General features: G+C 34.9%; 1 protein-coding gene across 5 annotated transcripts in view; it reads left to right on the forward strand.

Moving 5' to 3' along the window:
- LARP4 (La ribonucleoprotein 4) overlaps positions 1 to 3,768 on the forward strand; it is a 57,525-nt gene extending 53,757 nt beyond the window's left edge. For all 5 annotated transcript variants that reach the window (XM_031462587.2, XM_031462589.2, XM_031462590.2 and 2 more), the window contains 3 exons: positions 1,847 to 1,971; positions 2,086 to 2,254; positions 3,405 to 3,768. In XM_031462587.2, coding sequence (XP_031318447.2) covers positions 1,847 to 1,971; positions 2,086 to 2,254; positions 3,405 to 3,740 — 630 coding nt within the window. In that variant the 3' untranslated portion in view covers positions 3,741 to 3,768. The remainder of the gene's footprint in view (positions 1 to 1,846; positions 1,972 to 2,085; positions 2,255 to 3,404) is intronic.
- Positions 3,769 to 19,771: the final 16,003 nt, after the last annotated feature.

Below are 19,771 nucleotides of genomic sequence, written 5' to 3' on the forward strand. Positions count from 1 at the left end.
GCATCTTTTTTCATAACTGAGCCTCACAGTATACTATGTCTCCTTTCTTACACTTTTAGTGGCCTGCTGCTCAGCTGTGTTTCTGGGACTTCACCATCATCCTGGAAATTTTCTTTACTCTCCTTTGGTGGATCCCTTCTTTTTCTTACTCTTGTTTTACTTTCCCATATAATAGTGGGTCACATCTTCCCAAGCTCCTGGAATAAGAGGTTTTTAGTATAAATTTCTTGACGTCTGCATTCTGAAAATAATTTTTGTTTTCTCGCCCTTAATCAGTAGCTTATCTCTATAGAAATCTCTTATTAGAAGACATTTTCCCTCAGAATTTTCAGTGTATTGTTACTGTCTTCCATTGTTTAAAGTAGGCAATTTTGTAGTTATTTTACCAATTCTGACGTAGACTTTTTTTTTTCACATGTTTTCCACCTTTGAAAATCCAGCTGCCTTACAATTAAAAGCTATTGTAGTTTTAGTAGCAATATTTTCTTTTCTCTTAGTAGTATATAAAATAATGGTGTGTTTTATAATTGATGGCTTCTTAGCAGGGAGAGGGTATAGCTCAGTGGTAGAGTGCACGCTTAGCATGCACAAGGTCCTGGGTTCAATCCCCAGAGCCTCCGTTGAAAAAAAATTTTTTTTAGAGATAAATAAACCTAGGTCCCCCCCCCCGAAAAAAATTAAATTAAAATAAATAAATAAATGCAATTGATGGCTTCTCAGATTTGGTGATGTATGTATGATACACACACATTTAAAAAAAATAATAATAAAGTATACTTACTGTAATTCCAACCTACAATTACGGGATGAACATTTAATGTGATGTTGGACCTTGTATGTGAACCTCTGATTTTCTTGTTTGGCTTTTCTAATTTTTATCTTTGTACTTGCCTATGTTTTCTCTTACGTTTTCCTGAATGTTACTTTTTAAGCCTATTGAAATTTTTATTTCATCAGTTGATTTCAATTTCTAGGGATCTTCCTTGTTTTTCTTTTTTTAATTGTGATAAAATACATATAACATGAAATTTATTATCTTAACCATGTTAAAGTTTGTGCATTTCAGTAGTGTTAAGTACATTCACATTGTTGTACAATCAATCTCCAGAACTCTTTTTATTTTGTAAAACTAAAATGCTTTACCCATTAAATAGCGACTCACGTTCTCCCCTTCCCTCAGCCCTTGGCAACCATCATTCTGCTTTGTCTCTATGACTTTGACTACTCTAGGTACCTCGTATAAGTGGAATCGTACAGTATTAGTCTTTCTGTGACTGGCTTATTTCACTTAGCATAATGTCTTCAAGGGTCATCCACTGTTGTATCAGTGCTTCATTCCCTTCATTGTGTGGTAATATTCCATCAGATGGATATACCACATTTTGTTTATCCATTTACCATTTGATGAATATTTAGCTTGTTTCTGCTTTTTGACTATTATGAATAATGCTCCTAAGAACATTTGTTGTATGAGTTTTTGTGTAGACATGTTTTCTCTTGGGCTTATAACAGAGTGGAATTTCTGGGAAATATAATAACCATATTTAACTTTTTGAGGAGCTGCCGGACTGTTTTACAAAGTAGGCTGCACCATTTTACATTGTTACCCTCAGTGTATGAGAATTCTAATGTCTCCATGTCATCGCTGGCGTTTGTTAGTCTGTCTTACTTACAATACCTATCCTAGTGAGTATAAAGTGATTTCTCGTTATGGTTTTAATTTGCATTTTCCTAATAGCTAATTGTGTGGCGCTTCTTTTCATGTATTTGCTTAGTGGCCATTTGTATATCTTCTTTGGAGAAGTGTCTGTATAAGTGCAATTTTGAAATATGTTTTCACTTTAAGGATAATGAAGAGTTGAGAGTTAGTTGCCCAGTGCCTGCAGAGGATGAACAGACAGACTGCACCTCTGCCCAGCAACTCAGCATGACTACCAATCCTCCATGTACAGCTGAGCTTTCTGTATTAAGGTACACGTTTCAGTGTAGATCTTTTGCATTACGGTTACTTTTTCTTCTGATCATTTGCTCAGCTGTTTCTGTGTGCTACATACTAAGCCTAATGTCAAGCTCTTTTTTCCTTAGCACAACTCAGCAGGAAAAGGATCTAATAGAGGATTCCACTGTTCAGAAGGATGTTCCCAACCAGACAACTATACCAGTTTCTTCCCCAAGTACTGCAAAGCCATCAAGAACAAATACTGCTTTACCATGTAATAATAACATAAATGTAGCTGTAGCTGTGGCCCTGCAGGTAACTTGATGAATTTAGTTTATGTGAGGAAAAAAACAATAGGTTAAATAATGAGAAATTTTATTTTCACATAACTCTTCGCTGGAGCAGAATAATTTGGAAATAGCCCAAATTGGGCCTGGCTGCCTGCATCAAAATAAATCTTAAGGAGTTTAGAGTCACTGTAAAGAAATGGGAGATTTTAGCCCTGTTGAGAATGAAGGAGTTACCATTTATTTTGTTTCTTTTGATTGCTTCATTTCCGATCACATTATGGTTAAGTGAAGCTGCCTTCTTACCCAGGTTATGATGAACGTATCTTTTTTGGACTAGGCTAAAGAGGCCTTGAGCCTCTTGAAATTATTTTTGTATAGTGTTTAACAAATCTATGAGAACCATGAGGGACCCCTGCCATTTTTATTCAATTTCCAGAATCATTTTTATAATTAGGGAAATACTGAAAAGCAGGAAAAAGAAATACAAAATTTACCTGTAGTTCTTTCATTTGGTGATATATAGCATTTTTGGTACAGCTCTTTTTTCTAAGTTAAGAATGTTTTATCTTGTCATTTAATAATATTATTAGTAATAATAATAGGATAGCAGCTATCAGTTATGAAATATCTACTATACGCTAGGACCAGTGCTAAAGACTTTTTACTTGCTTTAGCCCTATTGTCCTCCTTTTCGGTAGTTAAGATTTCTAGTTAGTCTTCTATTAATATATTATTGGTTTCTAACTGCTCTGCTGACATTCTTGTGGTATCTCTCTCAGGGTTCTTTGGAGCCAGAGAAGAGAGAATGGAACCATTTTATTTCATCATACGGATGTACCATTATTAATTTAATCTGTCCTTCCTTGCTAAGTATCTCAGTTTCCAGTTTTTTGCATCACTATAAACAATGCTGACTTGTACATCCTTCAGAAAAATATCTCAAGTGAAATTATTGTACCATACATAAAATTGCTAAGGCTTTTTATTATATTCAACAATGTCTTTTAAAAGATAGTACCAGTACACTTTAATAGCAATGTGTATGAGAGTGCCTGTTGTCTTTTCCTAGAAGACATCTTACTGATTTTCTTGTGGTTACTGCTGTTCTTTTTGTACTTTATTATTTAGAGAACATGCACTGCAAATTGTTTTTGTTTCTTATCTTTACTTCAAAGGAACCCCGCAAGCTCAGTTATGCTGAAGTGTGCCAGAAGCCCCCTAAAGAGCCATCTCCAGTTGTGCAGCCACTTCGAGAACTTCGCTCCAATGTAGTGTCTCCTACCAAAAATGAAGAGAATGGAGCTCCTGAGAAGTCCTTTGAGAAAACACATGAGAAGTCAGAAGCAAGAGCTAGTAAGGATTACTCTGGCTTCCGAGGCAATGCCATTCCCAGGGGAGCAGCTGGAAAAATCAGGGAACAGAGACGCCAGTTTGGCCATAGGGCTGTACCTCAGGGAGTGACTCGACGTAATGGCAAAGAGCAATACGTGCCACCCAGATCACCAAAGTAAAAAAAAAAACAAAAAACAAAAAAAAAAACTATTCAAAAACTTCTCTCTCTTCCCATTAAACTTGAGCCATGGCTATATTGAACTGTTTTGGAGGGGAAGGGGTGGCAGGAAGGAAACAAGAGAAAGTACATCCATGAATCATTGTGGATTTTGGAGTTGTGAGCAGTAGAATCCCAAAATTCATCTCTAAAGTGATTTTAAGATGCTGGAGGATTCCAATCAGTATAAATATATATATATATATGTATACATATATAAAAATATAATTTTTCTATTTTTGTTTTTGATTTTAATTTGCAGAGATCTTCTGCCTGGAATCAATTTTGAGGGTTCAGATTTAGCTTGGGGAAAAAAACATATTACACATCCTTCAGTATAGGATATGAGGGAGTGAGAGAAAATATTTTTTGAAGAAGCATTTCTGTAAAATTAGAAATTACTTTTTTTAATCTATTTAAAGTTTGGCTTGGAGATGCCATCTCTGCCTATATGGCCTTGTGTCGCAAAACAGATCAGTGGCTGGGGTGCCTGTTGTGGCGTGTGTGTGTGCAAGGGTGATTGAAGCCAAATCTGTTGTCACGTTAGTAAATGATTTAAAAACTGAATGTAATACTTGAGTAGTTGTTTTTTTTTTTTTTCCAGTTTGAAATTTAGTCTGTCTTTGACCTTACTAATATTTCATTCAACAAGCTGTTAAACTCTAATCGTACTTGGAGATGTGACTACGAATCACTTTGATACTCAAGAAAAAAATGGAAGTTTTTTAAAAAATTGAAAATCTGTGTTAGATCTGAGTGGGTAGGTCAAATGGAGCTCGGAGATTTAAGCTGTCCTGTGATTTCCACCCCCCTAAAATAGGAAATAGGGTTTTTTTTGTTGTTGTTACTTCATTTGTACCCTCTCTCTATTCTTTGACTACCCACCCCCAAAAGCAAAATAACCAACCACCTACAGAATTGTATGTTTCTAACTGCCTTGATCAGTCTGGTCAAATCATATAAATTGTTCTAAATTTCTGACTTGAACATTAAAGTATTTTACTCTTCTGTTCCTGTATTTAGAACTCTTGATCCCAGAATGGTAGGTCAGACTGACCTGACAGTAATTTATTTGTGTTAGTGTTAAAGATGAAAGATTGTAACTGACTCTTAAAGTGTTAAATAGTATAGAAGTAAAAAGAATTTTTTTTAAAGGCTTAATTGGGGACAACTTTTTTCTGTTTACAATGTATTTATCACCTTCCTTATTTCCATTTCTCAAAAAAAGAAAAATACAGTTTGGAATTCACAGAAGCCGAACCAGCAAGTCATGAAATTTTTGTTAAGATTAGAAAGATAGTTAAAATTAATACATCATTTCTCAGTGAATAAAGTTGTAGTTCATGTTAAATAGGCAAGTTTACATGCTGGTGTTTAGAAAATGGCTTAAAAATTAAGAACCATGTTGCATTAATGTTTTAAGTCATACCATTTTCAGAGTTCTATGTAAGGTAGGGTTTTGTTTTCTTTTTAGGGATAGTTTGTGACAATAATAACTGTCCCTTATGTTAGTGAATTACATATGTACAAATTGAAACTGTAAATTGTGAACACTGGAAAGCACCATTGTGACATAGAGTAAACATCTTAGTAATATATTAAAATGAATGTAAATGGAGGTTAAAATTTACCTTACTGTGAAACTTATCTTCCAACTCTAAGTTAAGCTTTGGAGATTTGTATTAGTAGGTAACTGTTCAGAGCTTTGAAAACACTGCACATTTCTGTACAAGCCAGAATTATTTCTTTGTAACTTATTCAGCTTGGCAATTGCTTTTGATTTGGTGGATTGATAACATGATATATACTTAAGCAGTTTGAAATTATTCATTTCTACACACTATTTTTAAAAATCATCTACTAAATGAAACATACAATAAAACTACCTGTGCTGAAATTTGGGGGAAGTTTAGGTCCTTTAAAAAAAAGTATTAATAATCACTGACTACATCTATGATAAAAAGTGCTTATTTTGGTTTACTTAGATAATGCTGCAGTTGGTGGAAATGATAAACATTTAAAGTGTTAACACTCTGTGAATGCATTGGATTTAAGAGAATAAACATTTTATCAAAATCACTTGGTAAGGATTATAAACTTAATTATTGCACTAAAATGAAACAGTACTTTTTTTAACAATGTATCACAGAAGTAGGCCTATATTACTTGTATCCGTGCGTGACTTACTGTTAGTCCACTCAACTTATAAAAACTAAATGTTCTAATTGATACACAAGAAGAGAATTCTTTTTGAAGAAAGCAAGGATGTTCTTGCTTTTCCCCAGAATGTGTTGTTGAAAGTAGAAGTTTAAAGACATGACCATTTTAAAATTTCTTACTAAATATAGTGTTTTTAATTTAATTTGCCTCGTTACAGCTAATAGTTCCCATTTTGATGGGATGTATAGGGAAGAATAAATTGGTGTGTGTGTATGTGTAATATATATTCACAATATGTATTTAGCATTTATTTTATTACATCAGATTTAAGGTTTCTATCTAAATGATGCCTATGAGTTGTGTGAAACAGATTGATAGGTTTTTTTTTGTCCTGCATTACTCTGTAACTCTTGAGAGTTGGGCGTTTGTTGTAGTTCAACTATTTATTTGGTTCTTTAGAAGGAGGAATTTAAATGTCAGGTTTTTCTCTTCATCTTTTTGACTTAACACTTCCCTGGGTTGCTGAAGGGTAAAAGTAGATACAAATGATAAGAGTCACAAATTCACCACCTTGAGAAGGTACATAGAGATATGGCAAAACCTGTCTCCATTTTCTAGCCTGATAATTAAGGTTTTCATGATATCTAAGCCTGTCTCTAATCTGAATAATTTCATTTTTGCAATATAGACACTGGCATTCAAGGGAATGACACATCTAAATTTTTTTCAACTGGATTTTGGAAGAAGATAAGATCTTCCAGTGATATGAGTTTATTGTTGTCATCTTAGGGGCTCAGTTTGCATGTGATCAAATGACATGCAGATTTTTAATTTATTTTTGGTTCCTAAAATTAAGGTAACTTGAATATTATTTCACATTCCTTTTTCTTTTTAAATAACCAGATTGGCTTTGCAGGAGGCTTAATGATGGAGTATTAGCATCTGAAGCAGAAAGTAGTATTTAAAAGCTATTGAACACCTATAGTTTTATTAGTTACAACCTTAATATTTAGTCTTTTGGCTTGAATGTCTATTGGTTTTACTCTGACACAGTTGAACAGCACTGGGGTTAAGTCTCTGTTATTTATGTTGGCCATGTATATTAATGGTGTTTTTAAAGTACCCGTTTTGTTTTTTAAAAAGACACAATGCAAATGAGGACAGTATATTCCTTTTAGGATTTTATAAATTCTTAACTACAATATATGGGATTTTTTTTCTAGTTTTTTATACTTCCTTAAAATTTGGTGGCCGTTAATTTAACTTTGTGCTTTTTGGTGTATGTTACTTTAGCTAGTCTGAGATTTCAAGAAGATAAATAGACATTTCAGTTTTCATTAATTGAATGAGGACATTTTAAGAAGTTAAAATAGAATTTGTTTCCAAGTTGAGAGTAATTCTTTTTCAAAATTCATCTTAGTATTAAATAATTTAAATTTTATTTTTAAGAGCTGAGAATCGTTGAGTAAATTGTTCCCAAAAGTACAAGTCAGATGTCAACAGGCTGTGTATAAAATGAAATGGTTTTATTTTCAGTTTTGCAGCAGAAAACATTGATTAGTATATCTAAAGAGGCAATCCACATCAACATTGATTCTCCTTTTTTTTCCCGATTCAGGTGTCCCTTGAGTGGCATCTCTTAAATGTTCGAAGTTGGGAGTCAGAACTAGATATCTGGCTTCTCTTTTGTCCATTGCTTAGGTTTGTTCCTGTTGTCAAAACTGTCCCCCTACCCCCCCAAAATGATGTGACATATGCTTATGCATATTATGTTAAAATGAGTACAACCTTGTATTTGTATTTTTGTTTTCAACATTGCCAAGGTGCTATGGGAAATTAAAGTAACACAAAATTAGAAAAAAATAAAATTATTAAAAAGCAGGACTGGTTTCCTTTTCTCCAGGTGGTTTATATCTAATGAATACTTGTATTTACTTTTTGATAATTTTTTATGTTGCCCATTCTCTAGTTCTGTTCTCAGCTGTTTTTGTTTTGTTTTGGGGATGGGGCAGTGGGATGTGTGATATTTCCTATATAAAAGTAAAGGTTGAGAGGTAGAAGATTCAGGTGACTTTGGCATTTTCTTAACGTCTTCTTGTGTCAAAAGCAGTTATTGAAAGGGAAAAAGTCATAAGGCAATGTGCAGCTTAAGCTTTTTGCCTTCATGGGGAAGATTATAACCTGATTTGACTATGTAAATTCTAAGCCTTTGAACTTCATTTCCAAGAGGAAACCACTTGTTTACCTTTACCCTTTTAACCATATCTTTGCTTTGATTGTATCAAACCCTAGAGCTGAAAGGTTTGGGGAGTTTTTTAGGGAAAGTTCACTGAGAAATTTAAATAAATCTCTTTTTTTGTAATTATGATAACAAGGCAAAAATGGAAAAGTGGAATAACATCTGGCTTTTTAGCAGCTGGTATCTGCAAATTAATGTCATAGCTCAACTTTTATTGAATACAGTATTGCTAAAAAAAACACCAAAGTGTTTCATAGCTGTTACGCCATGGTTTATTCTTGAATTGTCTAGCTAGGATGAACTCCTTAATAGTAGAAATCTAGGTCTTTTAAATATTGTCTAATTTCAAATTAGATTTTCTAACTCTCAAATATTCAAAAATGTTTACTCTTCTACCATGTGTTTATAAGTAATACACATAAAGAACAGTTAATGTGAACATTAACTTTGATAGTCACTTAGCTCACTAGCATTGGCCTTTCAATAGCTAAAATGTTTCACTAATGGACAATTATTTCTCTTAAAGATAGCTAATACCAGTGAACAAAATTGTCCCTCTAATAACATGTTTACAAGGGTTATGTGCTAACAGAATTTTAGGTCCTTCTATCAGTGTGTCAGTTTATTTTGCCAGGAGAGAGGGGGTATATAGCTTAATTTTCATCTTTACCATGTTAGGAATGCAGCATAATTGTATTTTTAGTGAAGTAGTTACCAATTGATAAACTTAGTTTTATAGGCTTATGAGTTGGATTTAAAATGAGTTTGTCAAGAATCTCATCACTGAGATATCTTATATATTTATGCTTTATTAGAAAAATATTAATGTCTCTAACTTTTAATTATATGCCTGAAAGTTTTTATAAAATGTTTAACAGTTATTACTAAAGGATTGTGAATTTCCTTAAAAGTCTCTGGAATGAAAATTATCAAGGTGTCTTTAATTTGTATGAGGGTTTAAAGGAACTGGGATGTTTTCATTTTCTTCATAATGCTCCCAAGTAAGGACATTCCTTTTCTTCTGGTGTTATGGGAAGGAACATGCTTCCTAAAAATGTTGTCTTTTAAATTCATTTTTTGGTAGCTGTTCTGCAAATCCTTGAAGCTGCTCTACTTCTTGCCTATTTCCTTTGTATACCTACTGTATCAGAACCATAGTAGGACTCCAGCCTCCCTATGACGTTGTGTAGTCTGTTACTTACCTATAACATATTTTTGTTATTTATTTTGAACGATGTGTCTAAGTTCTAATTTTGCTGTTTTGCGTTCCAAATTCTGCCTGTACAAGTAATTGTGACCTTGACAAAAATTGGGGGTATCGACTTAGTGTTGGAACTAGTTATGATGGGTGGGGGAATTAATTTAACCAGTATTTATTATTGCATGCTAAGATCCAGGCAGTGTGCTTGGCAGCAAAAGATAGATAAGATTCCTACCCTTATGGTGCTTAGTATGAAACAATCACAAGTGATTGCAAAATTAGACTAGTAATTATTAAAGCCAAAATCAGAAGCCATGCAGTTGAAGTTAGGGATAGAATGCTTCCCTGAGAAACAAGACAGATATCTGAAGGAGTAGGAGTTAATTAGGTGAGAAAGACTGTTTCATATGAGGTAACAACCTAAACGTATCACTTTATGATGCAGTGGGAGAATTACAGGGTTCTGCAGATACAGCATGGGGCACACTGTTCCATCTTCCAAGCTGAAGCTGGAGGAAGAGGTAAGTGCCAGATTCCTAGGGTTTGAAATGTACGCTTTAGGGAGAGCAGATGAGACCCGTTAGGTTATACCTGGTGATGATACAGTTGGAGCAAAGTGGTAGATTTGAGAAACATTTGGGAAAAAGACTTGAACAGATACAGAGGAATGAGAGGAAGGCGTAAAAAATGACTCATGAAATGTGTGGCTCTGGTACTGGGTGGAAGTTTGTGGCATTCACCATGATTGAATACATTGGCAAAGAATCTTTTGTGGAAGGAGAGAAGCATACAGTTTTGAGACAACCGGTTATGCTTTGTTCTTTTTGCTTTATGTTTCTGATAATCCTAACTATGGTGAGATGGGGGTGGGGTGGTGCAAAAATAAAGTAAAATCATTCCCCTTAAGTCTAGAAGACAGTTCATCTCTAGCATAGGGTGGTTCTCATTAGATCACATTTTCTTTCAGCTAACCGTAAAAGTCACTGTTAGGGACAGGGCTAAACGTTATTTGGTTTGTACCTGCCCTTATTCCTCTGTCTTAATTGTTGCTACCTTAATCCCAATCATTATCCTCCCACCTGAACATGTCACCAACTATTGTGCTAAGCACTTATGATTTCGTTCAAGATTGAATGTTTCTGGTCCTTACCAATAAGGTCTGTCACAGATTGGGGAGGAATTAAAAACACTAAGCTTGTTGTAACTCATTATCACTAAAATAAACATTTTCTTTGCTATCAACTTGCCATTTTTCTATCTAGATCCCTAGAAGGCATACTTCATGCCTGCCTCAGCAAACTAGATGTGTCCTAGAAATCACCCATAAACACGGCTTGAAGGTTGTGAAATGTGAATGTCTATGAAGTTTTCCCCCAACCTTCTTGAGTGACATAGGTTTCCCATCGCTACAGTGAACTCTGCTACCAATCTTGGTATATTTAGGCAAATTATTTAATTCTGTCAGCTTGTTTACTCATCTGGAAAGCTGGGGAGTAATAGCAAATACCCTTCAAGATTCCAGATTTAACTTAAAAAATTCAATTTTTAAAAATTTGTTGTATCTTACCACTATCATTTTTTTTGTGGATGTATGGCTATTTGTGTTGCATGCCATTTTTTTATTAGTATTCAAATCTTCAGAAAATACCCACACAGTAACTCTCCCATGACTTTAATTGTTCCGTTTAGAGTCAAGCATTATAAGCCAAAATGCTGCTGTAAAGTGTTATATTTTGATGGTATAGGGAATAGTAGTCAGCCCTTCTGGTAGGGGAAGGCATTAACTTCCAAATGGAGTCCTGATCAGTATGTGTTGGCTAGGTAGCTGAAGGAAGACTGGGCAGCCAATTGACACAGAGTGCGAGTAAAGACAGGCAAAGAGGCACGACCCTGTGGCAAATTCAGTATAATAGTCTGGAAAGGAAGGAGCATAGGTTTCAGTAGAGTATGGCAAGAAAAGCTGTATTTTCATTTGTAAGCAAATCATAACCAGTTGTACGCTAAGAAAATGGCTTGATTCTGTAGGGAATGGACAACCACTGAAAGTCTTGATTAGAGAATTATGGTTAGATCCAAACTTGAGAACACAAACCTGGTGGCGATGTAAATAGTTCGGGGATTGTCCAGGTGAGAAAGATGGTCAGAATTAAGGGAGCTTCAGTTAAGAGGATGAATTATTCTCTTCCATAAAGATGGCCACATCCTAATCACCACAATCTAAAAGTTATATTGTAGAGGGGATTTTGCGGGTATGATTAAGTTAAAGATTTTGAAATGAGGCTTTCCTGAATTATCCAGGTGGGTCCAATATAACCACAAAAGTGTGGAAATGTGACAATGAAAGATTAAAGTGATGCATCCATGTGCCAAGAAATGCCAGCAGTCTTTGGAAACTGAAAGAGGGAAGGAAAAGATTCTCTTATGGATCCACCAGAAGGAACCAGCCTGGGCAACACCTTGATTTTATCCCCATAAGACTTGTTTCAGATTTCTGACCTCTAGAACTGTGAGAATAAATTATTGGTATTCTAAACCAATAATTTATGATAATTTGTTATAGCAGCAATAGGAAATGAGTCACATGGAGAGAAAAGCACAAATGTATATGATTTAAGGAAGTCAAATGGACAGGGGTTGGTATCTGGTTAGATGTGAGTATGAGGGAAAGATTTTAGGATGACTGTGAGACGTGTCTGGTCAGTAACCTGACAAATCATGAGTGAATAAGATTAGGAATAAGTTACAAAAGAGAGTAGGACTAAGTACAGATCCCTGGGAAATGTCAAAATTGGCACTAAGTTAAAATATCAATACAGTTGGCCCTTTGTATCCTTGAGTTCTGCATCTAAAGATTCAACCAACTGCAATCTAAAATATTCGGGAAAAAAATTCCAGAAAGTTTCAAAGAGCAAGACTTGAATTTGCAGCGTGCTGGCAACTGCTTACATAGCGTTTAAATTGTATTAGGTATTGTAAGTAACCTAGAGATTATTCAAAGTATACGGGAGGAAAAAAGTATCCGGGAGGATGTACATAGGTTATATGCAAATGTCATGCTATTTTGGCAAGGATGGGAAGAAACAACAGTCCTCATATACTGTTATGGGAGTATTAAATTGGTAAAACTATTTCTGGAGGGCAATTTGGCTGTATTTAGAAAGATTGATGAGCATGACTTGCAATATCATGATTCTGCTTCTAGGTGATATATATACCCTGGGGCTTGATTCATGGAGACTACAAGAATGTTGCAGGGTTTTTTGTTTTTTTTTTTAACAATGAGAAGCTGAAAACAGTGCCCATCAAAAAAATAATTATAGCATGTCTTATGATGGAATACTATATATCACTTAAAGTGAATGATCTAGGACAGCTCTTATGTGTCAAATGTTCAAAGAGCAAGTTAGATTGACATGTAGAGTTTGATACCTTTTATCTATAGTTTTTTAATTGCTGTATATTGTTTATGGATGCCCATAGTAAAAGGATAAAAATATACTAATATACTTGGGAATGATACTAGCTGCAAGATGGTGGATACCTTTTAAATAACCATCTTTGGGGAAGGAGGGAGGTATATAACACTAGAGATGAATGTATGGGGTTTTCAAATGTGTCTATAATGTCTTAAAAGTTCTGAAGCAGAAACAGGTAGTGAGATAGGTACACAGGTATAATTCTCCATACTTGGAAATGTTTTCACATAAAAACAATTTTTTTAAAATATAAAAGGTAGGCAGAGGAAAAGGAGTTCCCAAACTGGCATTAAATGTTCTTACAAGAGAAGCAGGAGAAAGAGATGTTAAAGGAAATAAAGGAGGAAAAAGTTTCAAGATGTAGTGTAAATACCATGTAAGTGAGTCGACTCAAATGTCCATTGGTAATCATTACCAAACTGACTCAACAGACTAGGAGTGGAAGCCTGATAACAGAGGACTTGAAAAAAAAAAAGGTTAGAAAACAAGTACAGGGAAGCCAATGGCCTCCTTTAAATGTCCAGTGATGGAGCTGGATCCAAGTGCCTAACCAATCTTACTCTAGCCTCTACCTCTCACATTCTTCCCTCATACTTTTCTTCCCCACTTTCCCCTCCCATGCCTGGTCTACTAGCTGTGTGTTGGCTTCTTCCTCAAGTGTGCTCTCTCTGTGACAGGAAAGATTCGTCATCAGTTAAGTGTTTACATGGTCCTTGCAGCAACTTCCAAATGAGGAAAGAGTTCTCTCCCCCATTGTCCATATAGCAAATCTTCACACAACAGGACAGATCACCCTCAAGAGTTCTGGGCTTGTATAACCCCATGGCTTATGATCCTCAGAGATAAAGGGATGTGATACTCCCCGTATCTATATCATTTAGGTACATCTAATCTGTTACTGCTACCATTTCATCCATAAATATTTGAGTATGTTTTTCCTTTAAAAAGTGCTATTTTAAGGTTATGCTCTTGGCCTTGCCACCATCTTCTGAGACGCCTCTGTGCCATGAGGGCCAAGTGGCAGAAGAAGCGAATGCACAGGCTGAAGCACAAAAGAAGAAAGATGAGGCAGAGGTCCAAGTGAACCCTGTACACCCATGGAAGCCACAGAAGCAGAAGCAAGGAAAGCCAGAGGCCAGGGACGCTGATAGAAACTGCTGGACTGCATGCCTACTGTCTAGAACTTGTCTCAGTGGATCTGAAACATCTGTTGCCATTCTGATCACCTTGCTACCTTTAAGAGACCCATCATGCTCATATCAAAACAATCCCTTTTAGTCCTTTGCCCTGGACCTGTGATATTCTGGACTAGTTCTGTTCTCAGTTGTGGCTGAATGTAACATGCATACAATAAAGCATCTCTTCTGCTGTCTTAGCTGAAGAAAAACTAAAATGAAATAAAGTTGCATAATCACAATGCTATTACCACATATAAAAATATAAAAATAATTCCAGATATCTAGTGTTCAAATTGTCTAGGTTCTCATAAATTTTTTTCTTTCTTTTTAAAATCTCCTATTTATAGATTCCACTTCCATCTTTTTATTTTCTTGGTAATTTGTTTATGATTTATGAACTTTAAATGGAACAAAAACATAAAACAGTGAGCACAGACCCAAAGCTTTTGTCCTGTGCAATTTGGGGGCCAAGAGGAGGGAAAACAGGCTATGAGTTTAGATCCATTAGGGTAATGGGAACTAAAATTGTTCTGCATGAAGGAGAAATCAAGGACCAGGCTCATTGCTTCCAGGGGCTGCAGTCAAGACTCCTGGTTATGAACAGTGGCTCAAAACAAAGCTGCTGCCTGCCATCTGAAGAGAAGGCTTCAATGAAGCTGTAAACAGGAAAAAGTGGAAAGGCTTGAGAAAGGGAACTGACCGCACTGGTGACTACATTGGCTGTATCCTCAATACTATCCAGATATAAGTGATTTGAATAATCAATTTAAGACATGGTACTGTGCTGGGGCTCTAGGAACCTGGAGAAAGCCAAATAAGACTATTAGGGAATGATATACAGAAGAATAAAGTTCTTCTCGCAAGAAATGAGCTTGTAATCCGATTTTCCAAAATACATTACAATCAGAATGGCAGAGCGTGGACTTTTGAAAACACACTCCTCCACAAAAGTAATGAGAATACTGGCAAAAAATTATCTAAACATTTTCAGAAATCTGGAAATTAACCAAAGACTTGCAATGATCAAAAGAGCTTTTGTCTAAAAAAGGCAGCTGAATCTCAGTAAGAACAGCAAACTTTGTGGTGTTTTAACTTGATCTGTTCAGATCTATCTTCTTCACCCCATTTCTGCAGTAGCCTTGAAAACAAGAAGCCTAGCAGCTACTGGAGGGGTAGGGGTTTGGAACCACCAGAAGTCCCATTCCCAGAGAACAGTCATATTTGATCTATCTGACAGTTCCCTGAAAAGCTTCATCCCCAGGCCTTGTCTTTATTTGACATAAATCAGATCTTTCTCAGTGTGAACAACCATATCCCTAGAGTGTTTGTCAAAAATAATCATTGGCAATTGTCTCATATTGCATCTGTCTGTGGTTATAATGCCAGTTGGGACTCACAAGAGTCTGAATCAAAAATCTTAAAAGTAAAAACTCAGGAATGAGATGTTCAAAGAGAAGTTCTGACATATTCCCTGACAACTAGAAGGTCATGTGCATGTTCAGGGTTGTGTGCGTGCCCAAGAAAACCCTAAGAAGACCCTAACATTTCCTCTGGCTGACCTTGAGGTTCTGCACAAGCAGGAAGTGAAGATTAAAGCAGAGCTGTAAATCGCCTTTGGAGGTTTGAAGGCATGCCCCAACACACACACAAAGACTGCCTTTCAGCAAAGTCTGGGAGACTTAACAGTTCAAAGCTTTAAAGAAAATTTCTGTGTAATCATGAGCTGAACATCAAGCTAACTGAGTAAGACCCAGCGGTCACACTTACCAAAGAATACAGACTTTACAGAATTAGTCCAGTAAATCACTGCACAAGTGGCAACAAAAACCACAACAAAGAGTTCTAACAACAAACCATGGGGGAAGAGAGGAACATCTGCTTTCCAGAGTTGTCATACTATACGACCAGTTTTCAACAATTACAAGACATTCAAAGAAACAGGAAAGTAGGGTCCACAGGAAAAGAAGTAATGAATACATACTGTCCCAGAGGAAGCCCAGACATTGAATTTACTAGACAAAATTTAAATCAGCTATTATAAATATGTTCAAAGAACTAAAGGAAACCATGTCTAAAGAATTAAAGGATGATATGAGGGGATGGAAGGGTATAGCTCAGTGGTAAAATGCATGCCCAGCATGCACAAAGTCCTGGGTTCAATCCCCCGTACCTCCATTAAAAAATTAAGTAAATAAACTTAATCATCCCCTCAACAAAAGAGAGAAAATTTAAAAAAAGAAAGGATGATATAAGAATAATGTCTGACCAAATAGAGAATATCATTAAAGAGATATAAATATTAAAAATAATTAAATAAAAATTCTGGAGTTGGAAAGTACAATAACTGAAATTTTTAAATTACCATAGGGACAGCATATGAACTGATAGGAGAAAGGATCACCAAACAAGACAATAGGCCAATTGAGATTATCCAGTTTGAGTTAACAGTAAGAAAAACAAATGAAATAAAATGGACAAAATCTCAGAGACCTGTGAGACACCATGAAGTATATGAACATGTATATAATGGGAGTCCCAGAAGGAGAGGAGAGAGTGAAATAAGAAGTAACATTTGAAGAAATAATGCCTGAAAACTCCCCAAATGTGATGAGAAACATTAATCTGCACATTCAAGAAGTTCAATATACTCCAAATAAGAAAAACTCAGAGATTCCCATCTAGACATACTGTAATTAAATTGCCAAAAGACAAAAGACAGAACACTTGAAAGCAGCATGAAAAAAAGCAACTCATTATGCACAAAAGATTCTCAATAAAATTAATAGTTGACTTCTCATAAGAAACCATGGGGGCCAGAGGCAGTGGAATGACATTCAAAGTGCTGAGGGAAGAAAACTATCACCTAAGAATTCTATGTCCAGCAAAACTATCCTCAAAAATGAAGATGTTAAGACATTCTTACATAAACAAAAACTAAATTTGTCACTCTTTCTATAAGAAGTGAGTGTCATTCAGGAATCAATGAGAGATCACTAGACAGTAACTTGAATCCACACGAAGAAATGAAGAGCACTGGTAAAGGTAGCTATGATAAAAATACAGTATGAATGGATATTTTACTTGTAACGCTTTTCTTCTGATTTAAAATATAACTGCATAAAACAATAATTATAGAACTGTATGGATGACCACTGGATATATATTGTATAAAGATGTAATTTGTCAATAATAGCACAAAGGAGTTTTAAGGAACAGAGCTATTTAAAAGTAAGTAGATATTAATCTAAACTAGATTGTTTTAAGTTGTTCATTGTAATCCCCAAGGGCAACCATAAAGAAAGCAAAATAACAAGAAAAGTAAAATAGTATTCTAGAAAATATCTATTTGACACAAAAAAAGCAGTACATGACACATAGAAAGCAAATAGGAAAATAGGAGATGTAAATCTTAGTAACTACATTAAATGTTAATGAAGTAAACACTCCAAAGGGCAGAGATTGGCAGAATGGATTAAAATAAACATGATCCAACTACATTCTGTCTAAAAGAGACACATTTTAGATTTAAAGAGACAGATGGGTTGAAAATAAAAGGACAAAAAAAGATATACCATACAAACAGTAGCCGAGAAAAAACATCATTGAATACTATACCCAGTATGCAGAAAAGAGTCAGAGACACAAAAGAACCTGAAAAAGCAGTAGAGAGACAGGAAGAAGAGATTTAACAGCCCCAAAATATATCTAGAAGAATTTCCAGAATATATGAGAGAAACAATTTTTGAGAAAATAGCTGATAGTTTTGAGCACTGAATAAAAAAAAAAATCTGAATACATTCTGAATAGCTATGCAAGGATGAAATAAAACAAATAGATGCTTAGACACTTTATAATGAAACTATGAAACATGAGAGAGAAACAGAAAATCAGAGCGAAAACAGATTACCCAAGAATAGGAATATCAAACTGGCAGTAGACTTCTTATCAACAACTGTGCTTGCCAGAATACAGTGAAGTGAACTTCAAAATGCTAATGGAAAATGACTCCTAACCTAGAATTTTATACCTGGGTAAGCTGTCATTTAGCATTAAGTCAAAATATAATTAATGAATTAATTAAAAATAAAATAAATAAAATTTCAGATACTAAAGACTAAGGGAATTTATTTTCCACATACCTTCCCTAAAAGAACTATTAAGGATGTACATCAGCAAGAAAAAACAAGCCCAGAAGGAAAACAGAGAATATAAGAAATAATGTCAACCACAGAAATTGATAATATGTCAGCAAAATACAGCTTGGTGGTATTCTTTAAATGTTTGTGTTTAAATAAGTTAAAATTAAATTTCTAGGTAATAACAAAATAATGAGGATGGAGATGAATCAAGTAGTTAAAGCATGTTTAGATACTTGTGTCTGTAGAAAATATTGTTAAAACTTTTGAAAAGATCCACACCAAAAAAAAAAAAAAAAAAAGGAATACACTCTGTAGCTCCCAAGCCAGCAGAATACATTAAGAAGTACTATCCAACACATTATTAATTCAATAATAGGAAGAAGAAACAAAGATTGATGAACAGAAAACATTAAATAAGGAAGAAATAAGTCAATATATCAGTAATCCCACTAAATGTAAATGACTTAATTGATTTGTTAGACACACACAGGGAGGAAGGGAGAAAGATTAAAAATAAAGAAGTAAAACTTCATTGGTGGGTTCTAGTAGTTTTGGTAGCATCTTTAGGATTTTCTATGTATGATATGATGTCTGCAAATAGTGGCAGTTTTACTGCTTCCTTTCCAATTTGGATTTTTTAACACATTGATCACCCACTGTGGACATGGTTTCCCTGAGGAAACACAAGTGTCATCCAGATTTGGGTAATGTGGTGATCAACGTTTAAATTTCTTTTTTCTTATCTGAGATTATACAACGGAGAAGACAGTCTCTTCAATAAGTGGTGCTGGGAAAAGTAGACAGCTTCATGTAAAATAGTGACATTAAAACATTCTCCAACACCATATATAAAAATAAACTCTAAATGGATTATTAAAGACTTAAATGTAAGACTGGAAACCATAAAACTCCTAGAAAAAATCACAGGCAGAACATTCTTTGACATAAATTATAGCAATATTTTTTTCGGATCTGTTTCCTAAAGCAAAGGAAATAAAAGCAAAAATAAACAAATGGGACCTAATTAAACTTAAAAGCTTTTTGCACAGCAAAGGAAACCATCAACAAAACAAAAAGACAACCTACTGGATAGAAGAAAATTTTTGCAAATGATATAACTGCTAAGGGATTAATATCCAAAAATATAGAAACAGCTTATACAACTCAACATAAAAAAATTGATTGAAAAATGGACAGAAGACCCGAATACCCATTTTTTTTCAAAGAGGACATGCAGATGGCCAATAGACACATGAAAAGATGCTCAATATCATCAGAGAAGGGCAAATTAAAACTGCAATGAGATATCACCTCACACCTGTCAGAATGGCTATCATCAAAAAGAACACAAATAATCAGTATTGGCAAAGATGTGGAGAAAAGAGAACCCTCATACTCTGTTGGTGGAAATGTAAATTGGTGCATCCACTATGGAAAACAGTATGGAGATTTCCCAAAAAAACGGAAAATAGAACTACCACATGACTCAGCTTTCTACTCCTGGGGATATATCCAAAAAAAAATGAAAACACTAATTTGAAAAGATACATGCACCCCCAATGTTCATAGCAGCATTATTTATAATTGCCAAGATATGGAA

Source organism: Camelus dromedarius, chromosome 11 (assembly GCF_036321535.1).
Source record: "Camelus dromedarius isolate mCamDro1 chromosome 11, mCamDro1.pat, whole genome shotgun sequence".
In the NCBI taxonomy this organism is placed as follows: domain Eukaryota; kingdom Metazoa; phylum Chordata; class Mammalia; order Artiodactyla; family Camelidae; genus Camelus; species Camelus dromedarius.